The 25,713-nt window shown below is 36.1% G+C and overlaps 1 protein-coding gene across 13 annotated transcripts in view; it reads right to left on the bottom strand.

Moving 5' to 3' along the window:
- The window catches only part of itpr1b (inositol 1,4,5-trisphosphate receptor, type 1b), a 223,256-nt gene that overhangs the window by 92,978 nt on the left and 104,565 nt on the right, over window positions 1-25,713 (bottom strand). For 9 of the 13 annotated variants that reach the window (XM_030135516.1, XM_030135518.1, XM_030135514.1 and 6 more), the window contains 4 exons: window positions 17,099-17,134; window positions 13,985-14,032; window positions 13,019-13,148; window positions 5,828-6,012 (listed from right to left, as the gene is read on the bottom strand). In XM_030135516.1, coding sequence (XP_029991376.1) covers window positions 5,828-6,012; window positions 13,019-13,148; window positions 13,985-14,032; window positions 17,099-17,134 — 399 coding nt within the window. The remainder of the gene's footprint in view (window positions 1-5,827; window positions 6,013-13,018; window positions 13,149-13,984; window positions 14,033-17,098; window positions 17,135-25,713) is intronic. The other 4 variants (XM_030135523.1, XM_030135522.1, XM_030135520.1 and 1 more) reach the window with 1 other exon arrangement.

Raw genomic sequence — 25,713 nt, forward strand, 5'->3', positions numbered from 1 at the left:
ATTTTTGTGTTAGAGCATTTAATTAATTGGTTGCAATCGGGGTGTGAAGGGGATTTTAAGCAATATAATAAAACATGCTCCAGGAAAACATCACCTACCCTACCTTTAAGCAGCGATCTGATTGGCTGAAAACACTCACAGCAGGTTGTATGAGCCGCTAATGAATAATACCCTGATGAAGTTAAATGTGCAGGTTCTAAAGGCGATGGATGATTATACCTAAAATCAAAGTTGGGTGATTGATCAATAATGTTTATTAACACTGCCTCTTGGGTGAGTATGTTTAATGCCTGAAGCTGAAGGTAGAGGGTTAATTTGCTAAACTTTACAATATATATTAACATGCAGTTATAAGTATTTTTATCCTCTCAATGTAACAAGAGATATTACGTAATTAAATGAAGGAAAACAAGAAAAAAAAATATAGAAACTGTCCTGTTTTAAACAACATTTTTGGGCATTTGAGTACCGATTTCTGAATTTACCTGGTGTACTTGAATGCAGCATTATGCCTAAAGCTGTTCATGGTATGGACAATGTGCAGTGAATGCATCTCTGTTCGTTTATTATTTAAAGCTACGTTCACAAGGCCAGTCTTAGTAGTCATTTCTGATTATTTCTCAGATCTGTTTTATTCTATTCACATTATACTTTAAAAAGTGTCGAACATCAGATTCCAATGTGAGCTGGTCTCAGTCCTGAACTGAACCACATCGACAAAACCAGAGGAACTACAAGTGTTTAAATCACTTTCTTCAGTAAAACTATTAAGATACCTGTGGACAAACTCAGCTGCTCATAAAAGTAGTGCATTCAAAACCTTACTTTTAAGCTAAAATATATATTATGCATATTCATTTTGCAGTAAAATGGTCTCTGTCTGTGTTTTAGTGTTATATCCAATGCATTGGACTAATTTTTCAGAGCGTCTCCTTCCAGTGCAGAGTTACACCTTATTTATTTATTTATTTTCCTAGTATTGATAACATCTTTACTGATAGTTTTTATTTTACTTGTTTGGAGCAACTGTAATACAACAGTTACCCCTGGGATTAATAAGGTATTCTGATTCTGATTTAAAGCCTCAGTTCTGATCTGACTCTGCAGACCATTCACTTTACAAAAGATCAGATCTGTGTCTGATTCAGGACCGCATATGGAAGTGGTCCAGATCAGGTTTCAACAGATCAGATTCCATGAGATTTGCTCTGTTCACACTGTCATTAAAACAGATCTGACCCATGAAAAGATCCAATTTGGGTTTTTTTTCTACATGACTACTTCATAACAAATATCCTCCTGTCTGTATATGGAACATTTACTGATCAAATGAAAAATCTACCCATACTCGTTATCATATAAATAGACGTAAAATTATTTCCATCTCGTTTGCTTGAACCCATAAAGACCCGGAGCTACTTTTGTGGCATTTTCCAAACAAATCTTTCTATTTTAACTTTTTTCCCCTCCAAGTGATTTATCACCATGTTTTATAATATTATCCTCTGCATTTTGTGTTTTTTCACTGAAAAGCGTGCATTTTCCTATATTTAATTCACTGATCATGTAGACGTTCATAATAGCTCAGTTTAAAGTTGAAGGTTATTATATCAAAAACAGAGAAAACTGACGAAAAAGTGACGTTTTCGCAAAGATATCAATAACAGAATCTAAAAACAAGCATCTCCATCCACTGTCATTGATCCAACTCCATGGGTTTTACTAGTGCATCAGTGTTGTAGAAGATGACGGTGTTTCCATGGTAACTACAGAGCCTCTAAAAATCCAAATGGGTCATATCTGATGACCATGAAAAGATGAATAACTATTTTTCACCAATTATTTTAACGTATTAATAGGTTTAGTGGTTCAGAAATTATTAAAAAGTTTAAATCGGCGACACGGTGGTGCAGTGGTTAGCACTGGTGCCTCACAGCGAGAAGGTCCTGGGTTTGATTCCAGCACCAGTTGACGGGGGGTGGGACCTTTCTGTGTGGAATTTGCATGTTCTCCCCGTGTCTGTGTGGGTTCTCTCCGGGTACTCCGGCTTCCTCCCACCATCCAAAGACATGCACTGATAGGTTAATTGGTTAATCTAAATTGCCCATAGGTGTGAATGTGAGAGTGATTGTTTGTCTCTATACGTCAGCCCTGAGATGAACTGGAGACATGTCCAGGGTGTACCCCACCTTTGCCAGTAATGCCCCATTTCCACTACGTGGTATTGGCTCGACTCAACTCGGCCTTTTTTGCGTTTCCATTACGAAAAAGGACCTGGAATCTGGTACCCGGTACTACTTTTTTTGGTATCACCTCCGCCGAGGTTCCAGGACTGGGGACCAGATACTAAAACGTGACGTGTACACACCGCAGACCACAGATTGGTCAGACAGTTTTCTCTGTGGCCCTCCGTTTTACAAAAAAACAGATGCGGAAGTTGACAGTAAATATAGCGGTACATTAATCTACATGACAACAGCCCAAAACTACACCATGGTCGGTCGAGGAGATTCAGTCTTTGGTGGCCGACGTAAAAATTCAGACGAGACAACACGCAACAAGCGAGTTTATCAGCGACTCTCTGAACAGACGACACGGAAGTAACGCGCTGCAACACTATGACGACCAGGTACTGTAAAGTCAGTAGTATCTTGTAATGGGAACGCTCTCCAGGAATACCGAGTCAAGCAGAGCCGAGTCAAGCTGGTTCCACGTAGTAGCTGGGATAGGCTCCAAGCGACCCTAGTGAGGATAAAGTGGGTTCAGATAATGAATGAATGAAAGTTTAGATCAGTAGATGGTTTTGGTTGCCAGTGGCTGTTTGGGTCTTTATTTGTTAATATAAAAAAATGCTACATGTTCTAAAATACACTTTTTTTCCCCCCATTCCTGACTGTTCTGATATTCTTTGAGCCACATGTGGCCTGCAAACCACCGGTTGATCATCACTGGTCTACAGTAACTCAAGCAAGACAAAGAGCTTCGCAAATATTTACAGTGGCCTGGGGGGGTGAAAACAAACCAACAAAGACCCACACCCCGTGAAAAATTTCTTGCCACGGGGCCACTTTCGGCTGTGGAAACTAAACTTCTGCATGATTAGAAATGAAATCAAACCCTGTTTCCGGTTAATTATTCGATCTGACCCGGGGTAAGTGAGACTGCACAGGAGGGTGGGGCTGATCCTCAGGTAACATCAAAGTATTGAATGTTTTCTCTGAGGGGCCGGGGCCGTTTATTGCCCTCTTTTCAGCAGCGGAGCGTGACCCAGTTTAAGAGTCCAGTTGGAATGTTAGGGGCCCGAGGCGTTGGGCGTCATTCACTCAGACCGGCAGCAGCTTATGTAACAGGAGTCATGTGAGCGCCTTTGTGTGCTCTCTGGGAAGTCAGCCCTTGTCAGGTAACGGCGCTATGCAAATACGAGTCGATTATGCAACGGGGCCTGTTTATGCAAGACAAAACACAAGAGCACGCATATGCAAACCACACAAACCAGAATACACGGAGGCAGCACATTCATCCACAGCACAGTCGCACACACACAATTCTAGTACATGCATGCACACACAAAAAAAACAAAACACACACACACATCAGCCCGCAAGGTTGAAGTAAATGCATCTGCAAACACAGCAGCTCTGTCCTCTCTCAACCCTTGGGCTGTGAGGTGGCGTTGCCGTGGCAACCTCCGCCTGGCTGCGGCGGTGACGTATCGGGTCGAACTTTTCCCAGCAGGCAACTGTTCCTGACGACGCTTTCTACGGTCCATCCATGAACCGAACTGCCTTCCCTTTAGATCAGGGGTGTCAAACATACGGCCCGTGGGCCAAACGCGGACCGCCAAAAGGGTCCAATCCGGTCCACGGGATGAACTTGTGGAATTTATCACACTGATGATATTAACAATGAAGGATGTTAAAATGATTTGGTTCAGGGGTCACATACAGACCAATATGAGCTCAGGTGGACCAGACCAGGAAAATACTATCATAAAAACCTATAAATAATGACAGCTCTAAACTTTTATTGAATCTTTTTATGAGGTTATTCTAATAGTCTCATTTTAACTTGCATTTACATGTGCTAAAGTGTTATTTCTGCACTATATGGCTTTGAAATATTACTTCTACTGCTAATTTATGACTTTCTTTTACAGCAGGGATGTCAAATATAAGGCCATTGGGATGAATTTGCAAAGTGTAAAAATTACCTTGAATATATTAACAGTCACAGCTGTTCAAAGGCACATTCAGTCAAGGCCACCAGTGGGTCAGATCAGTAAAATGCTCATATCATAATAATGACTCCAAATTTTATCTTTGTTTTAATGAGAAAATATGCAAAAGTAAAATCAGATTATGAAAATATTTACATTTACAAACTATCCTTTCACAAGAACTGCAAAAAAACCTATGAACAACCTGAACTTTCTTAAGTAAAACAAGTGCAGTTTTAACAATATTCTGTTTACTACTTAATGTTTTGTGTATTTGTAGATCCACTGTGATCTGTGAGCTGTAATGCACGTGTGTAAATGATAAACATAAAAATATTATGGTATTGTTCTTAGAAATTTCAGGTTGTTCATGTTATTCACATTTTTTTTTATTTTTTATTTTTTTATGAAAGGACAGTTTATGATTAAATACGTTTGGATTTTAGATTAGATTTAGTGATTTATTCCGAATATGCAATTAAATATAACATATATGTGTACAAGTAAAGCATAAATAATAATGCAAAAATCAATAATCAAGACTATCTTATAAAGAAAAACAGTACAATCGTTTCATTTACATGCATGAAAAGGGGTGGAAAGAAGTGCAACTTATTTAATCCCACCCCTTCTCCATAAAATATTAATAATATATATTTATCTCCCTCTTCCTTTTACATAAAACTTTTATATATATATTCACACACACACACACACACACACTCATACATCCTTATACACAAACATACAAATACACATACATGCATACATATATAATCTTTTCCCTGTTGTGCATGTTCATAAGGTAATTTTACTTTTTTTTGCACTAAAACAAAGAGAAAAGTTTGGAGTTGTCTTTGTTTATAGGTTTTTATGTTATTATTTTATTGGTCCGACCCACTTGAGATCACACTGGGCTGAATGTGGACCCTGAACGATTTGATTGATTGATGTATTTATTCATATAAAACATATTCAAAAAGGAGTGAGAAAAAGCATAACTTATAAACTCCCACCCCTTCTCCTTATATAATTAATAACAGTAATAATCTTCCTAGTCTACGCACATCTATACTATATATTATAATATGCCTGATACATATTATTAAATAATTTGGTTTTTGGCTTTATATTATCATGAACAAATATAATATGATTTACATGAACATACAGTACAATAACATATATATAAACACATATTCATACACAGATATATACATATATTATACTTTAATATGTTTGATGCCCCTGCTTTAGATACAGAACCAACCTCAAAGACTTTAAAGCACATACAAAGATAATCTAGTTCCCAGTTGCCTACAGGCTGCCATGTGAGTATCTTTTCTTTTTCCATGTGAAGTCATCCTCGGCCACGTCGTTTTTCCTCCCTGACAGAAAAGCAGCTCCGGGGCAACAAGTTAAACCCTTGACACCACAGCTTTAAACTCGGCAGATAACATCTAGTTGTTGGGATTCTACTCATGCCTATCTGAAGGGAATGCTTTTATTAGTCTCACTTAACTGCAGGTTAGACATGTGAGTTTTGGAGCTCATTAACACTTTACCGACTGTTTACGGCGTGAACTGCTGAACTCTGTGAACTCTGCTCACCTGGATGACCGTGTTCCCACCCTCCAGCAGCGCTATGGCCAGCAGAATGCTCTCCTGGAAGATCCGGTCGCTGGTGGCGTTCATGATGAGGTCGATGACCAGGTCGGAGGCTCCTTCTTTGTCCAGGTGGCACTGGACGTCGGCCAAACTCAGCTCCCCGCGACCGCCGATGCCAGAGCTGACCACTGAACAAACAGGTGAGAAGAGACAGAACGTTTTATGAATGCAGATGGAGGTCAGAGGTCACTTCATTGAGATTTTGGACCAATGTGCATCTGTTCAACATCATCCTAAAAATAGGACCAATGTTCCTGTATCTCACCAACATGTTCCATCAAGAATTAAGTTAAGAAGTTGAATTTGTGAAGTTGTCAGGTTCTGTTCTACGTTAGAGTCCTGTGGTCTTGAAGCAGGAGATCAATCTTCCAATAAAAGTGGGTGGTACTTTCACTGGAGGAGAACTGTACTTATTAAATTAAAGTCCATATATGACTTCCTATCAGTAGTTGCTTTTACATTGACCCTCAAATTGCGGGATTATAACTTGCGCATAAAAATGTACCTAATGAAAAATGACAATTTCTCCAAAACTGCAATGGAAAGACCTTGTTCCGCAACAAGAGTCACATCAATAAAAAAAAAAAAACAAACAGATGTTGACGGATGTTACAACAAGCGAAGAAGAAGAGTTTTAAAAGAAACATAGCGCGGTATGTGTGGACACACCAGGAAACTGAAATTTTTTTTAAATTTAGGACGGGATAGAGGGGTAATATACAGTATAATAATAATGAATATATCTGTAAATCAACACAATATTTACGTTCATCGCCATGCTTATGGCATGACTTCTCGTGTCATCTCGCGATAATAAATAAACAAATCATCGTATTTGTGATTTAATGGAAAAACTGACTTTACGCACTTCCGTTTTTTCGACAATTCGTAAATTTCGGTAAAGTTTTGCGCATATGCCCAATGGAAAAGCGACTACTGATCAATAGTAACTATACTGATATCTCTAACCATTTCTGTGTTATAAACCATCAAAATATGACCCATTATAAGTAAAGGCAATTTTTTTTGTATTTGAAAAATTTGTCAAACATTCAAAAATCTAAATTTCTCAAAACTGTGAACAAACTTTGTAGACGTTGTCCCAAGGAAGCTACATAAAAAAATTGAAAACAATCCAACCAGTAGTTTCGGTGAAGATTGTTGAAATGTAGACATTGGTGACCTTGAGTCTGACCCTTCAAGGTCACTCAAGGTCAAAGGTCATGGGCCCAAATTAAAATCCATATTCAACTTCCTATCAGTGCTCAATAGTAACTATACTGACATCTCCAACCATTTTCATATTAAAAACCACCAAAATATGGACCATTATGAGTAAAGACACATTTTTTTATATTTAAAAAAATTTGTCAAAAATTCAACAAGTCTAAATTCCTCAAAACTGTGTACAAACTTTGTAGACATTTTCCAAGGATGCTACAAACAAAATTTTCAATAAGCCCAATCAATTGTTTCATTGGCGAAAATGTTTGAGGAAATTGCTAATGAAGACAACAAAGACACAACGCCCTCAAGCTCATCGGCTGGTGAGCTAACAACAATAAACACAGTATGACGGAATATCTTTAGTAAGACCATCCCTCCAGTAAAATTCGCAGGTTTTATTACTTATACGATAAACAAACAATGTAATAAGACACTCTGTCCACGGATCTCTGTAATAAAAGTTGTTCTTTCCCTGGCAGTTCAAATTATGATGCAATAACTGTAGTATCTCAGGAACGCTTTGACAGAACGCTGCAAAATCTGGCACTGAACGTCACTTACACCAAAGGATGAACTGAAAATGGTTTGCTGTCAAAAGGCCAAAGGTCAGGGTTGTCATGTGACCTCAAGTCTGGCCATTCTAGTGATAATGAACATAAACTATGACATTACACCTCCAGCTTGTAGGACCTCCCAGTCCCATTGATGCTAAATATTATCATGATAAAAACGTTCATGTCTGCTGTTGTCATTATTAATAATAATAATAATAATAAATGTAAAATCAATATTTATTTAGATATAGTGCAGATTATATTATGACAATTACTTATTTATTATTTCTACTACTTTACTGGTTATTATTTCTACTAGTACTTTCTGATGTGCCTGTTTTTTCACTGCTGTTTTTGTATCTATTGTTATTTTACTATTTTCTTGACAAATATCTCTAAAGGAAGGAGGATGTTGTCAAAATCAGATCACTGATCTGCCTTGGGGGAAGTCTGCGCTCTCCGAGTGCTTTTCTAGTTTGTTTGTTTGTCTGTTAGATAACTCAAAAAGTTGAAATTTTCAGGAAATGTTGATACTGGAACAAGGAACCAATGATTAAGTTTAGGTGGTGATTCGGGGGGGGGGGGCTGATCTGTCTTGGCAAAGGTCTGCGCTCTCCGAGTACTTTTCTAGTTCTTATGTTGTTTTATTGCGCTCATTTTAAACTACAGCACTTTGTGATTTTTATATGTGAAAAACACTTTATAAATAAACTTTATGTACTTACTTCTTTAAATATTTCTTTTGTGTGTACATTTAGTGTTGTGCTGCTACTGGGACTTTAAAGGTTCTGCCCAAGGGATCTATAAAGTTCTATCTAATAATAATAACAACAACCTCATAAAAACATTAAAGATGCTCAAATATAAAGCATAAATAACAGCTTGAGCAGTGCAAGGCATGTTTATTTAGTTTCCCTTTCGCTAAAATGTGTACAGTGTGACGCATCCACAGGTGTCGGCCTCGGTAAACAAACCCCATAAAACGACGGGAGCACGCGGTCGGTGGTGAGTGTACGCCTGCTGCCGGTTACCACGGTCACCCAGGGAATCGGTGGTGAGATAACAGCCCCCGTCAGAGCCATCTCTGGCTGGACGAGCCTCTGAATCAACAACACATCCCATTCTAGACGGGCGCTAGGCTCTCTGGTCGCCTGGCAACAACACGGCCTACGTTATGCTGAGGAGACCGCCAGTGGGTTCGGCGGCGGAGACGACGGCCAAGGGCTCAGACGAGTACAAGGCCATGACTGTGAATACGATCTGATTCTGTGTGTGTTTTTTTCCCTCTGCTCTAAAGCATCACCAATGAAGGGTGAGTCATATCTGTGATGAGAGACACGCAGCGACCCACCGGAATGAATAAATGTCACTTAGGAACAATCTATTCAATTTGTGAATGTCAGTCTCGCTTTAGCAAAGACAGAAAAGAATAGATGGAAGGGCGGCGACAGGTAGAAATGATAATCACAGAAATTATTGTCTGCACGTGTGCATCATTCTGCACAATTAACACAACACATGCTATAACAGATGATTGTCCTGGTGGTAAATGTTGGCCAACGATAAAGTTACCCTGTGTTAGAGGAGTGATATTTTGATTTCTTAAATGGAATTATGCATTTTCAAACATTTCCCTGTGGTCTACATGAACTGTAAATGCTCTGCTTGGGTCTGAATTCTACATTAATTCAACTCCACAGGTTCATTTTCAACTCTATTTCTGAGTAATGACGCCAGAAAGGCCATTTTGAGCGCTGGCCCTTTAAATGCACATGAGCCACTTTAAACCCCGCCCCCTCCAGGTTGTTGGCTGTGTTGCTCTGTCCTGTTCATCCAATGACTGAACATTTTAGGTAACTGGCTCCAAGTTTGGACTTATTTTCGGTATGGGCTACAGCTGCTGCTGCTGATAAACAATTATGTCGTACTCGGAGAAATGTCTGTCGGAAGTCTTGACCTTATATGCGCAAATGTCGTAACTAGTTATAGACATAACAAATTAAGCAGGAATTAAAACGGGTTGTAGAAATCCACTTGATTTTTGCCAGAATTAATATAAAGATAGCTTTGCAGCACCTGGAAGGTTCAAATTCAAACTGTATGAACTATTAGGGTCCAAATACACAAATAAATGAACCAGAGACAAATTAAAGTCGGTTTAGCTAAATATGACCCCTTTAACAGTAGTGATGTCACGATCTGGATTTTTTTGCTTCCGATCCGATTTGTTTTGGGATTAGTTTTGCCGATACCAATCCAATACCAATCCGATACGGACATTTTTACAATCAAATTTTGATTTAAATTTGGAGTCATTATTTACAGGTTATTATACTATTATTTTGCTTGGGATCACAAATGGGCTGAATGTGGAACCTGAACTAAAACAAGTATGAGACCTTTGACTCTTAATAACTTCAGTATACTTTTTGCACTTTCCAAATTCAAACTGTGTTCCAAATTAGAACCTTATTTTTGCCACTCTTGTAGCGTGTCTATGGACAGGTCCATCCTGGTATTAAATGGGGGTGCGTTCGGTGCCGTGCATTAGTGATGTAGTGAAGCAGGTTCCTCACGGGTCGGGTTGGGGGGGGGTCAAAAGAATGTCAATTTATTCGCGGGGCTGGTTGGGTCGGGTCAAATAATTCCACAAAAGCCCCGTGGGTTGAAAAAAAACTCGACTCGCGCATCACAACTACACCTCATAATGAGTACTAGCGCAGAGCGAAAGTGAAACTTACAGACGCTTTACTCGCTCCTCTAAGCCTCTCGCTTTTGTGCAGCTTTTCCCTACCATCGGAAACTTTAATTTGAGGGGGCAGGAAGTTTGCGTGAAATATTTGCAGAGAAGTAATTTTTGTGTGTTAAAAGGTGTGGCTGCATCAGACAGACACAAACCAATGCAAATACACATAATGAACAGCCTTCTGGTCCATGAGGGATAGATTTACTGAGTCTAACATCTAATTAATTTATATCAGATTAAAACTGCTTAACTTTAAACTTCTAGTATTAAAAAAATATGCTAAAAAATGCCCAATCAGTGTGAAATAAGGAACAAAAACCTGGATAAAATACATATTTACACCTTGCTTTTGTCAGTCAATTAATTCTCTATGGAGCATAAATCAATAAAAGCTTTAATTTTTCAAGACCATCCAGCCCAGTTTGATCTGAAGTGTGTTGAACCAGTACAATAACAGCATAAGCCTCAAATTTTATCATGAAATATTTGTGGAAAAGTCGTTTTTGTGTCTAAAAAGGTGTGGCTGCATCAGATACATCAGATAGACACAAAAAAATCCAAATATTAACATTTTTTTCAACACATAATGAAGAGCCGGGCTGTGTGCAAACATCCCATTTTACACTGAATGGACAGCTAGTGGTCCATTAGGGATAGATTTACTGAATCTAACAATAAGTTTATATCAGATTAAAAGTGTTCACACCAACTTTAAACCTCTAGTATTAAAAAATATATACTGAAAAATGTCCGATAAGTGTGAAATGAGGAACAAACCTGGATAAAATACATGTTTAGTTCTTGCTTTTGTCAGTCAATTAATTCTCTATGGAACATAACTCAATAATAGTTTTATTTTTTCAAGACCATCCAGCCCAATTTGATCTCCAGTGGGTCGAACCAGTACAATAATACCATAAGCCTCAAATATTATCATGAAATATTTGTGGGAAAAGTCTTTTTTTGCGTTTAAAAATGTGTGGCTGCATCAGAAATAAACAAATGCAAAAGGTTTTTAATATAATAACAAAAAAAAAATTACCAAACTATCAGTTTCATCATGTCACGTCCTGGATGTGTTTAATTATCTGCTAAAACATCCAGTTTTGACCTCAATGGAACTGAGCATGTGCAGAAAGGAGGATGTGGGTTTGGAGAATCTTCTACTACTACTACTACTACTACTACTACTACTACTACTGTACTACATCAACAAAATTTGATTGACTGATTATTTTACTTATTCATTTTTTACTATTTTTTGATAATTTTGTTGAGGAAGATCTCGGACAAAACCAAACCACACATGTTCTAGTCACGAAATGTGCTGTTTTTGACACATTTTTCTTTTGTTTTCATCACATACAAATAATAGAACTGTCTGGTTTCTTAATTATTTGTAATATGAGTAAAAAAATTATACAAGAGGGAGCATGTACGTTTGGAGAATGGAACAAAGACTTAAGGGTGATTCTTAATGTAATATATCACAAATGCATGGGGTGAAAAAAATCTTTTGCCCTCCATTGTATTTTCAGTTAGGAACAATGATTATTATGAACATTTTTTTTCTCTTTTGTGCTTATTTGCTTCATATTATCAAACAAAACCAAAATATTTCAGTGTTTTGTTGTTTGGAGGAGTTTAAGACCATAAATAACCCTTATTATTAAGAGTCTGCTCTAAATGTGAAGTGTCAGGAGACAACTTTTGTTATGATTTGGTGCTATTTACATAAAACTTGATTGACTGATTGATTTTATTTATTTCTTTATTCTTATTTGGTGGAGGAAGATCTCAGACAAAACAAAACAACATGTTCTACTCATGAAATGTGTTGTTTTTGAAACATTTTTCTTTTGTTTTCATCGCATACAAATAATAAAACTGTCTGGTTTCTTAATTATTAACATTTTTTTCTCTTTTGTGTTTACTTGCTTCATATTATCAAACAAAACCAAAATATGTCAGTGTTTTGTTGTTTGGAGGAGTTTAAGACCATAAATAACCCTTATTATCAAGAGTCTGGTCTTGACCTGCTTTAAATGTAAAGTGTCATGAGTCAACTTTTGTTATAATTTGGTGCTATTTAAATAAAACTTGATTGATTGATTTTATTATATCTTTTTTATTCTTATTTGATTATTTTGTTGAGGAAGATCTCAGGCAAAACAAAAAAACAACATGTTCTATTAATGAAATGTGTTGTTTTTGACACATTTTTCTTTTGTTGTCATGCGTACAAATAATAGAACTGCCTGGTTTCTTCATTCTTCAAGTAAAAATCCTACAGAAGTGAGCATGTGTGTTTGGAAAATGGAGCAAAGACTTAAGGGCGATTCTTCGTGTAATATATCACAAATGCATAGGGTGAAAAAAAATGTTTTTCCACCACTCTATGCTGATATTTTCCTGTGAAATTTATTCACTGCATCTGAACCTAACACCACATTAACAAGACGCTCTGGCGGTAATACAATCTCCATGCACTGTTTTTAGTTCCTGTGCTGGGTGTATTTAAAAGGTGTTATTTTCCTTTATTAATGACGTGTGGCTGACGTTCGTGCCCGTTTTGTCAGAGGCGGTGAAAGCACACGTTCCACAAACCTGTGGGGGATTTTCCTTGAGCGCTGGGAGTGATTGGACCGTTGCTGAAGGTCGTCAGACTGTCACGTCGCTGTCCAGGTTTGACATTCCCGTAATATCGATTGACCAAGATCTGGCGCAGAGCTTCCCCCTGTCAGAGAGAATGGAAGTTATCAAATGGACTTCAATTACAGCTGCTGCGTCACAGAAATGGACCTGGAACCCGGTTTCAGAGCTGATGTTCTAATGTAGCGGTGTAAGATTACAAAAATAATGCAAAAATACACTTAATCAATAGGGTAGAGTTACAAAGCATTTGTATACTTCAGATATAGATGCACAAACACACAAACCCGCAGCCAGATGGGACTTTTCTGGCTTAAAAGTCTGTTTTTAAAACTATCTTTGCTCAATTAAAATGGAAACTGGAGCTGCAACTTTCAACTGATTGGTTGCTGATTATTTTCAGTTTTCTGACACTAAACTGAGTATCTGTGGATCACGAGTCACTCAAGGACATCATTTCCATCTTTTTTTCACCATTTATGGATATTTTTTTTTAGACCAAATCAATTAATCAACAAAATAAGTACAACTTTAAAAGTAAAAATATGTAAATAACAAATATAGTGCATCATAACCTTAAAACCAGATCCTGGAAAAACTGTCTGTCTTGGAACAGGAGAGAACAAAATAACCCCATCTCTCTTTGACCTCTGGCCTTAATGATAAGTGATGAGGTCACGCTTTGTGCCCCGCCCACCTCATCATATCCCACATTATTCAGTCGTCTTAAATGACCCCAAACACCATCACAGAGCATCCCAGAGGATACGAACGCCCACAGTTAACACCTACATGTCGACCTGCCTCATATGTTACATGTCACAGGGGAGTGCGTGAGCGTCATGCGGTGAAAGCAGAGTGACCGCGAGGCCAAGAAGGAGGTCTGGACCAGAGCACCAAGGGACCGAACTCAGCACCTACCCTCCTCTGATCCTCCAGTTGCTTCTGTGGCAGGTTGGGATCAAGCTCCTTAAAGGTGAGGTGAGTTAGCAGAAAGCAGTAAAATAAGAAAAAAAAAAAAAAAAAGTTGGAAAGGAAATTTGGAAGAGATTAGAAATCAAAACAGGGTGTTAATACAGTGCAAATTAGTTACTTTACTAGCATGCAGGAAACAGGGTGCAAATCAGATCGTGCAGTTAAGAGGGAAGTGTGAGGTTGAAGTCATGCAAGGCTTCATGCAGGAAGGACTGCAACTCATCATCAAACACCACAAACATTTATCATCAGGAAAGACTTAGGACTTATTCAAGACTAAAATACATCAACAATAACATGTTTTCAGCTGAGAAAATTCTGCATTAAGGTGCACATAATCATTTACTGGTTGCATATTAACACATATTTTAGTGTCATATTGGTTCTTTATTATTATTATTATTATTAGTCAAGCATTTATTAATGACTTTTCCTGCATGAACCATATTCTACAACTACTAGGCCATTAACAAAAACAACAAATTATTAGTTATTGATAAAAAGAGAGGAAGGAAGGATAATTTTATCTCAGCTCAGTTTGGGCCTTAGAAGATATAAGATACAAGAATAATTACCCCAAGTTTACAGTTTGTTATAATTATGACATAATTGTATAATACATTGTAGTGTCAATTTTATATCAGGATTAATTCTATATCCTCCTGAGACCCAGAAAAGTGGAAAATTTTAGCTTTTTTTTTACATTTAACAATTGCCTTGATTGGAAACTGCATAATGCAACAGTAGTTTCAGATACATTTTTTAAAAATTATTATTTTATGTATTTTACTTTTTTTAATGGAATGTCCTTTGCAATAGACAGCATTTTTTAAATAAAACTGTCAAACTTTTGTCCCCTACAGAGGACAAAAATGCATTGCTGAGTCTCAAGATGATATTCTTATTTTTGATATACATCAAAAACAGGTGCACATAGGTTAAATATCCTGTCAGTTTTCTTGACCTGAAGTTGGTCCCAAGATGTCGTCAATGATGCTAATGCTAAAAGTTAATGCTAATGCTAAGTGCTGTGTGTATTATGGGTAAAATGCTAAATCACTAAATTTCCCTACAGGGACAATAAAGTGAGTTAACGTAACATTTTTGCTGTCTGTAGGGTTAATTTTGTTTGCAGTGTCAAATAAAACACCAAATGGCTGAGTGTTTTGTTGTTTTTGAGGTACAACACGACCCTTCACTAAGTTCCAATAATTACAAATTGCTGTGATAAAAGTCGTAAAACGTTAGATTGAGGCTAATGTTAAGGAATAGATGAGCTATACCAACAGTATGGAGTTGATTTGACCTACAAAAATTCAAAGATATAATGTTAGCTAATGTGAGCTAGCTTAGCGTGCAGTTAGCAAAGACAGTTGAGCTTCTTTAAGTTATTAACATTAGCCTTAAGTTAGGTAGTTGTGTATCATTAGAGGTTGAATAATACTGTAACTAACACTGAGACTGTTTTCAGAAATGTTTTTCATAGGTGTGATATCCGTAATGAAAAACTAACAACTGTGCTAAGCTAGCTAACATTAGCTAGTGTTCTTAAAGAAACTGAAGGAGCTTTTATTAATCTTTATTAGGGCCAGATTATGTAAGTAGCTCTAAATACACATTACAGCTTCAGAATAGAAAAATTACTTAACTAGTAGTAGTAGTAGTAGTAGTAGTAGTAGTAGTAGTTTAGTTTGAGCACATAGAATCATCAGATAACAAAGAATCACGCAACATGGTCAAAACAAATAAATAAAATTTTTTGCGCTTGAAAAGGACTAAAAATTAAACTAAAATATATCTACTGTCAGACTTACATGTTTCATTACAGATCACATTATAAAAATAATATTAATAAATAACTGTTTAATGTCAGTGTGTCCTTACGGTCCCTTTCAGCTACATGATATTAAATTCCGACTTTAACTGTGATAAAACAGTGGCTGGTAACATTTGGAATGGATCAATAGCAAATATTAACAATTAACAACATGTATATTAAGTGACTAAATATATAAATTTATGGGTTCCGTCTTTGGTTCCTAGTTACGGTTGCTGACATAGGATTAGACACTAGCGGTTTTTGGGAGGGGCTTAGACAGTGGTCAATAACAACTGTTGGTAATGTCGTATTTATCCAGATAGTTATCGATATTTACTGGTATCAAAATTCTTACCATGATCACAGTTTGGTTTAAAAAAAAAAACAACAAAATTTAAATGTAGAAATACCTCTAAATTCAGTCTTTTTACTCAAAATATTCTGTCTAAAATGAAGGCTTGCTTAAGTAATTCACATGCGGTTTCTTATAGTTGCATCCAATTCATATTTTACAGTGTGCAAATACTGTAACACACCATCTTCTTAAGTGTTAGGACAGGAAAAAGGGTTAATATGATAGTCAGAAAAAAGCAAAAAAAAAGAGCAGATATGGCACTAATATGCATGTTAATAAGATACGGTGATTAAGTGCACCTTTATAAGCCAAGTGTTACCAAAACTCTTAAAAACAGTCCACTTTTTAATATTCCACACTGCGCACACTGTGACTCCTCCATTAATTCATTCAGACACGGTGGCAAATGAGCCCAGTTTATTTACATAATAAGATGACAAGCTGCCAAAGAGGGAGAAACACAAGCCATGAGAATGAGGAGAAAAAAAAAAAAAAAAAAAAGAAGTCCTACCCAGGTTATATAATGGAGCCGTGAGCTACTGACACACACTGTAAGCACTGATCTGGCATGGAAAATCACCTCAACCCCCCCCCACGCACACACTTAAAGAAGGTCAGGGAATAGGACTTAAAGAATCGAAAAGGTGGAGGGAAAAGATACACGAAAAGAGGAATAAATGAGACAAACAAGGGGTTGAGTCGTGGCGTAATTAGCGTCGTATACGAGGTCTGAGAGGCAGGAAACACACATGGATGGGTTATGGGTTGTGACTCTTATCTAAGTAGATAAGGAGATGTTTTACACCGAACACATGGGGTTAGTATTGATATGACCAAGCCGTGACCCATATTATCTGACCGCAGACCAACATGAGCGTTAACACACCTCAGCGGGGACTTCAGGATCTGGTGGAGGTGCCAGCTGATCAGAAAACAGAAGGATGGTGTTAGTTAGAGTTTGAGGATGTCATATTAGTTACGTTGCCTTTGCTCCTCCCCTGAAGCAATGATGCAGCAGGACCTTGATACACTCAGCATCTAGAGCTTGCGAAGCGCACGAAAAAAAAAAAAAAAAAAAAAAAATGTCGCCATCTGTGATTTTGTCGACGAATTGCTTAAAGTGCGAAGCGATTACTGCACTACTTCGGTGTGCATCTTGTATTTGTACTGTATGTGTTTTATGGACACGTTGATGAGATAGCATGGGCGACAAGCAACATTTAAACTACTGCAGCGGGAAAGCGGAAAACATGAATGCACAAAAAACAAAAAAAGAAAAAGAACAAGATGTGTCTGGACCACATCATAGACTAATGTCTGTACTTGATCTGATGTTTTTTCATGTTCTGTGGTTCAAAACACCCATTTAACCGCCTGCTGCAACATGCAAAGACCCTCTCCTCCACATGACAGTGCATTTATATGATAGAAAAACAGCAAAAAACAAAACCAAACAGACGAATGTTGAATGTTAATGTTAATTCCCCGACAATCAGCTGCAATTTTCGATCCAAAATCTGCACAAAAACAACCGTGACCTGTCTCACACAAGCTGCGATTGGTTACAAAAACACATTTCGCTTACATAATATTTTATGAAGGTATGTTTCAAACTAGACGAAGCAGCTAAACTGGTTCGACAATAGTGTAAACACAGCTCAGCTACTGGAAAATGGTATTGAAATTGTAGCTGTTGAAGGAAGTAAGCAACTCTCCTTTATTATTATACATTTATATATACGCTCATAAACAGATGAGGCCAAACATGGGCATATTGCATGTCTCTATAAGTAACTCAGTCATGCTTGTTTCGCTGATTAATTGTGCAACTGGACAGGAATTTCCCCATAACAAGCCTCCTTTTCTATGAGCGCATTGATTTCCACAGGAAAATCATGATGCATCGAGCGCAAAAACGGAAGCAGAAGTCGAGACGTCACTGTTTTTAATTCAGACTGTAATGCAGCCGGCTCTCAGATGTATAATCTGACCTGGTTTGCAAACAGTTGGCATTTGTTGTTCGTATATAAATGAAGCGTGACGATGGGAAGCTTGGCCTCGGTTCTGCAAAACATTATCTCCACTTGTCATGCTTCCCAGAATGGGCGATGGTATCTTTACAGTGGCAACAGCGGGCAAATAAACACGACAAGAACGAGGGCGTTCGTGGATTAAGACACGGTTAAGGTCATGTGAGTCTGCTCACGGGGAAAATACTGTACATTCCTACGGCACGGCGATCTGCAACTGTGAATGCTTCTTTTCCCCGCTCTGGGGAACACAAGTAAAAGCCTAAATCCTAAAATAGCCGGACGCAGAGAGGCCTGCTATACGTCATCTCAGGGGAAGTCATGAAGGAAACAGACCGCTTTATAATCTAAAAATTATCTCGAGAGGGAGAAGGCCAGAGGGACCGGTTTGTGTATCACACTGCTCAGAAAATAACACTGGCTGTCTTCCCTGTACCAGAGTCAGCCCTGGTACAATTAGCAGATGTTATGTTGGGTAAAGTCCACATTGGCAGGACCCCAACCCACCCCCCCAGCAGGAGGGAGGGAGAGAGAGAGAGAGAGAGAGAGAGAGAGAGAGAGAGAGAGAGGGGTGCACCCCAGCCACCGGCTCCTGGAAGACACTCTGCTGCACTTTTATTGCCAATTATCACTGAAGGTCGCACATCAGTGGAGAGTTTAAAATTCCAGGAAAAAGAATGAAAATTGCCGGCTCTTATGTAACCGCTGCCTGAGAGCTGGCCGCGGGCCATGAATCGTGCAGTGTTAAAGTTAAAGGAAACTGGGACAGCGCCGCGCCAGGCTGGTGAACGCCTGCAGCTCCCCCTGACGACGGACGGCCAAACGACAGGACGGATTCTCCTCAGTTCACCCACGGTAAGAGGTGGCGGGGTAAAGGAGGACAAGCGCAGTTTGGCAGAGGTAGAGGAGGGGGGGGTGGATAAGGGGATATGTCAGCCGCGTTACGAAAGAAAAGACAGCAGCGGAGCCGACAGAGAAGGCGGAGTGAACAAAGTGATAATGTTTGATGAGCAGACGTGCGGTTTGACCTGACAGAGGTTAAGACAAGAAAGGAAAGTCATTTAGAAAAGTAATGTCTCCAAATAAACCATGGTCTGAATACTGAGGCTGATATGAAGCAGGGTTATTAGAGGTAAACAAAGATGACAAAACTAAAAATACGGACGTCCATATATGGGCAAGGTCAAGGGTGTCACAGATGGACAGCCCACTACTTTTTGATTCATATCCTTTTGACAAATATTACACATAATTGTAAAGGTCTAAATGCCATCTTAAACATGCTCAAAGGGCAAAATTTAGTTTCAAATATTTTTAAATGAAAAATATCAAAAACTACTGTGTCATGGACGGACAAAAAATTAACATCTATTTTTTGCAAGAATTATGAAGTTCTCAAAAGTGAAGTTCCTATGATATTTTCATCCTAAAATGTATTCAGTGTATACCTTAAACCCTCTATTTTACAACCAAATAATTGGTTAGAAGGAAAAAAACATTTGATCATACCTAAATAGCAAGAGTTTTGACCAATGGAAGCTTCACGGACGGACGACAAAAGTAAATATATATATTTTTTTTAATTTCAATTATCAATATCATACTTTTTTTTTTTTTTTTTTTTTACAATATTTACAACATAAAAATAATATTAACATTACATCTCAATGCATTTTGCATAAATACATGCATTTATTAATTTTAAACACTGTGTTTAGAATATGACATAATATAACACTGGGTTACAAAAAAATGTTTTTTGCAAGTTGTCTAGGTTTTTTCAGCTGAATTAGGACCATTTTGCACCGCTAAATCCAAAAATGACATCTGTTTTTCTCAATCAGGTCAGGTTTTTTTGCTAATTTGATTTTGAAAAATTTGATCTTCTCACAAAATTGATTACATTTTTGGGACTTTATCAGTTGATTTTTTATATAGTTCTCACCCAAAATAGGTTTTAAGAGAAAAAAAATCAGTTTCCAACAGGATTTCTGTTAGGTACAATGGTGTATTCACCGCAGATGTAGCAGAATACGTCTGGCTTATTTTTGCAAGATCTTCTAGTCCAAGCCATTTCATTCACCTGTAATATTAAAAAAAACATTAATCATAAATTGGCAAAAGTAAAATCTTCACAACTCGTTTATTGCAAGAAATATGAAAGAATTTTGTATCATATGATGTGAAAATGCCCATAAATGTAAGCAAAAATGTTAAAAAGCCAATATGTAGCATAGTTCAGAAAGTTGATCTGATTGAGCAAAATTAATGGGATTTTTGGATTCAGCACACCAAAATTATCCTGAATCAGCTCAAAAAACTTAAACAATAAATTTGTTGTTGACCAGTGTAATAGTCAAATATCAATTAATTTGGAATAAATTTAGTTTACTTATGAGAGTTTATAGAATGAACCCTAAATGTATGCAATCAAGTCCTAACTCCTGTGTGTATCATGTGACTAAAACAGACAGAAAAGAAAACATGGAATGTCTAAAAGCACTGTTTTTGTCAGTACAATGCCATAAATATTAATGTAACAACTGAAGTGATTTTGGTTATTATCAAGAAAACATGAAAAATGGATAGATATCAGCTCTGAAATTAAACTATGAGCTATTTTTTTTGTTGTTATCATTGTATTTGTACAAAAAAATGTACCTTGAGTTGTACCAGGCATTAAAATGAACAAGAAATTGAAGAAAACAAAGGGTGGTCTAATATTTTTTTCCGCGATTATAAAAGGTTTCTGTGTTGAGTTTGCTTGTTTTAGGATTCCTCAAATTTCCCCCATCACCAAAAACAGGAGCATAAACGTTAATTCTCTTGTCAAAACATTTATAAAGACCTGGAGTTGGTCGTCGAGCGCCTTCAATTGCAGCTCGTCGCTAATGTGGTAAATGCTAATGCTAACTGCTAATGCTAGGTGCTGTGTGTATACGAATTGGTAAAATGTAGAGGTCAAAGTTGACCATTAAAAGTAACTACAATGAAATAAAATTGCTTTTAACCCACAAAGACCCAGTGGTACTTTTCTGTCAGTTCCCAATTTAATTTTTCTCTCTATTTAACCTTTTTTAAATGATTTATCACCATTTATTGTGATATTATCATCTTTATTTTGCATTTTTTCAGTGTAAATCATATGTTTTTCTACATCTAATTCACTGATCATGTAAAAGTCCATAAAAGTTCAGATTAAAGTTGAGGGTTATTTTCTCAGAAACAGAGAAAAGTGAAGAAAAAGTGGCTTTTTCAGTAGACTATATCTTTAACTGAACATAAACCAAGTGTCTCCATCTACCGCATTATGTCAAACTCCATGGATTTTACTGGTGAATTGATGTTGTAGAAGATAACGGTGTTTCCACGGTAACTACGGAGCCTCTGAACATCCAAATGGGTCATATCTGATGACCATGAAAAGATGACGAATTTCATTTTACACCAATTATTTACATGTATTGATAGAGTTAATGGATCAGCAAGTATTAATTAGTCATAATATTACCTGAATAAAGTCTTAATTTAATAATAATAATAATGAAAAAATAAATAAACATTTCCTAAATAATGAAATACTTGTTCTTTTGGGTAAAGTTGTAATGATATTCACAGATTCAGACTAATAAGGTTGTATTTTTATGACGTTATTCTTATAATACGAGGTTTTTCCTCAAAATATTGACATTAACTTCAGGATATGACTTTTTTTCTGAAACATTATTCTCAAAGTCTTTCTTTCTTGTTTTTTTCCTTTTGGATTACTTTCTTCATTCATGTATTGTATTATTGCATTGACTTTGTGAATCGCTTTGATTATTTTATTCCTTTTTGTTAATTTATGTTCATTTTGTTGACTGTTTTGTTCCTTTTTTTTTTTTTTTTTTTTTAAATCAAATTGCGTTTTTTTTTTTGTTTTTTTTTTTTTAAATAATATTATAATGCAATGTAATGTAAAGACTCAGTTTCCAAACCCTGTGAGGAGCGGTGTTCTTGTGGAAAACTGGTCATGAGAAGTTGCTTTACTGAATTTTATAAGTTTTATACTAAATAAATCGGTGAGGTAAAAAAAAAAAAAAAAAAAAAAAAAAAAAGGCGGTTTTGGTTGACAATGGAAGTTTGGGTCTTTATGGGTTAAACTCAGCTTGGGTTTCCTCAATATTGCACCTTTAATAAACAGTTTTAATTGTGAATCACATCTGATCGTGCATTGTTTCATTCGACCTTTTCCATCATCTACAGTATAAATCAATAATTTCCCCATAATACCTCATAAATTAAGACTCCCTAAACACAGTCGGTCTTCCATTTAGATCTTTTTGGATCCTGTTGGGAAGCTGTCCTGGTTTGGGTTCATGTGGACCCCTTTGCAACAGCTGACTACATCTTAGAAAATCTTGGAAGAACTCCACGCGTTCAGTGTAAGTAATCGTATGCCAGTACAGCACATGATTGGCTTCAGATTCACGGGTACAAACTGTCTCTGGTGGTATGTATGCCCTGGTCGGTGTAAACAGTCACATGGGCTTATCCATCCTGGGTGTAAACAGCATAGTTGGCTCTGGACACGTCGGTGCAAATAGCATCCGACTATAAATAACCTACAGAGATGTGAAAGCCAATGAAAAGTAGCGTCAAACTACTGAAACACTAATAATTACACTATAATGACTAATATACAATAAAATGAGTTTTTGCTTTTCGACTCACTGAAACTAATGTAAAAATCTACCACGTGAATAAATGAGTATTGGAATCAACACAAACACATTCTCCCTCCCATATTAAAATAGTATCCATTACATCGCCTACGTGTTTTCTTCTCCGTCCCTGTGGAACTGTCTGCCTCCACACATCAGGCAGGTATTTAAAGAAAAGCTGAAGACCTACTTGTTTACGACTAAATTATCCTCGAGACGAAATGATGCATTTTTTTCCTCCGTAACAGAAAAGAGTTTCACAGCCTTACATAAGAAACTGTGTCCACTGCAAAAGATATTCCATAAAAAAAATTAAAAAAAACCTAAAAAAAAAAACCCCAAAACAATACTGTTCCATTATGTTTACATTAACCCATACAGACCCAAACATCTACCGTCTACCTAAACCATCAACTGATCTAAACTGTTAAATATCTGTTGATCCTTTAATCCTATCAATACATGTAAATAACTGGTGTAAAAGGCAGTTTGTCGTCTTTTCATGGCCATCAGATATGACCCATTTGGACGTTCAGAGGCTCCGTAGTTACCGTGGAAACACCGTCATCTTCTACAACGTTGCTTCACCAGTAAAACCCATGGAGTTGGATCAGTGACAGTGGATGGACACACTTGTTTTACTTTCGCTTAATGATAGATTTAACTGAAAAACTCAATTTTTCTTCAGCTCTCTGTTTTGATATAATAACCTTTGAATTCACTCTGAGCTTTGATCAACATCTACATGATCAGTGAATTAAATATAGGAAAATACATGATTTACACTGAACAACGCAGAGGATAACATTACAATAAATGGTGATAAATCCCCTAAGAAAGTCTTACTGTCTTTACTGAACTGTATTTTTACTCTTTAATCTTTTTCTTGTGCAGCACTTGAACGGAAAGCACTTTATAAGTAAATTTATTCTTATTAAATTTATTACATAAGTCTGGTTCATGGTTACGCACTCAGAACCGTCCTCACAAAAGCTTCTTACATCACCACATGCTTGAAAGGAACACAGTTATACTTTTAGTACCTTTTAAATTATTGATGGTACTTTATATGTGTGTTTTTAGTTTAGTGTTTTATATATAGTTTTAGAACTGCATTTTACTATGCGTTTTATGTATGTTTTTGGCGTGGATGTATGGATGAAATCTCTATCGTCTGTAACTTCTGCTGCTGCTGTCCGGGCCAGAACACACTGGAAAAGAGATTTTTAATCTCAAGGTGTCATGTTTTTCATGGTTAAATAACGGTTAATAACAATAATGCTAAAAAATAATCAACAAAATGGAAAAAAAGAACAAATAATGAAAAAAGGAACAAAAAGTAATCAACAAAATGGACAAATAATGAAAAAATGACCAAAATAGTCAACAAAATGACCAAAATAACAAAAAAGAAAGAAAAAAATGACCAAAATAACCCCAAAAAGGAAAAAAAATTACCAAAACAATCAACAAAACAACCCACAAAGAAAAAAATATTAAAACAATCAACAAAATAACCAAAAAAGAAAAATATGACCAGTATAACCAACAAAATGAACAAAATAACCAAAAAACTAAAAAAAAATTACCAAAATAACAAACAAAATTAGCAAAATAACTAAAAAAAAAAGAAAAAAAGGACCAAAATTATCAACAAAATAACCAAGAAAATAAACAAAATAACCAACAAAATTAGCAAAATAACCCAAAAAAGAAAAATTTTTACCAAAATAACCAACAAAATGAACTAAACTAAAACATGACCAAAATAATCAACAAAATGACCAAAATAACCAAAATATGACCAAAACAAACAAAAAAAAACAGAAAAAGAAGAAAAAATCAGCAAAATAACCAAAACAATCAACAAAATAACCAGAAAAAGAAAAAAAATTACTACAATAACCAACATAATGACCAAAATAACCAAAATATGACTAACACAATCAAGAAAATAACCAGAAAAAGAAAAAATGAACAAAATAACCAAAACAATCAACAAAATAACCGAAAAAGAAAAATATGACCAGTATAATCAACAAAATAAACAAAATAACCAAAAAATTAAAAGAAATTACCAAAATAACAAACAAAATTAGCAAAATAACCAAAAAAAAAGATAAAAATGACCAAAATAATCAACAAAATAACCAACAAAATTAGCAAAATGACCCAAAAAAGAAAAAAAACGACCAAAATAACCAACAACATGAACTAAACTAAAACTTGACCAAAATAATCAACAAAATGACCAAAATATCCAAAATATGACCAAAACCATAAAAAATAACCAGAAAGAGAAGAAAAATTACTACAATAGCCAACAAAATGACCAAAACAATCAAAAAATAAACAGAAAAAGAAAAAAATGAACAAAATAACCAAAATATGACCAAAATAATCAAGAAAACCAGAAAAGGAAAAAATTAACAAAATAACCAAAACAATCAACAAAATAACTGTTAAATGAAAAAAAAAAATACTACAATAACCGACAAAATGACCAAAATAACCAAAATATGACCAAAACAATAAAAAAATAACCAGAAAAAGAAGAAAAAAATGAACAAAATAACCAAAATATGACCAACACAATCAAGAAAATAACCAAAAAAAGAAAAAATGAACAAAATAACCAAAATATGACCAAAATAATCAAGAAAACCAGAAAAAGAAAAAATTAACAAAATAACCAAAACAATCAACAAAATAACCATTAAATGAAAAAAAAAAATACTACAATAACCGACAAAATGACCAAAATAACC

Source organism: Sphaeramia orbicularis, chromosome 5, assembly GCF_902148855.1.
Source record: "Sphaeramia orbicularis chromosome 5, fSphaOr1.1, whole genome shotgun sequence".
NCBI classification, from domain to species: domain Eukaryota; kingdom Metazoa; phylum Chordata; class Actinopteri; order Kurtiformes; family Apogonidae; genus Sphaeramia; species Sphaeramia orbicularis.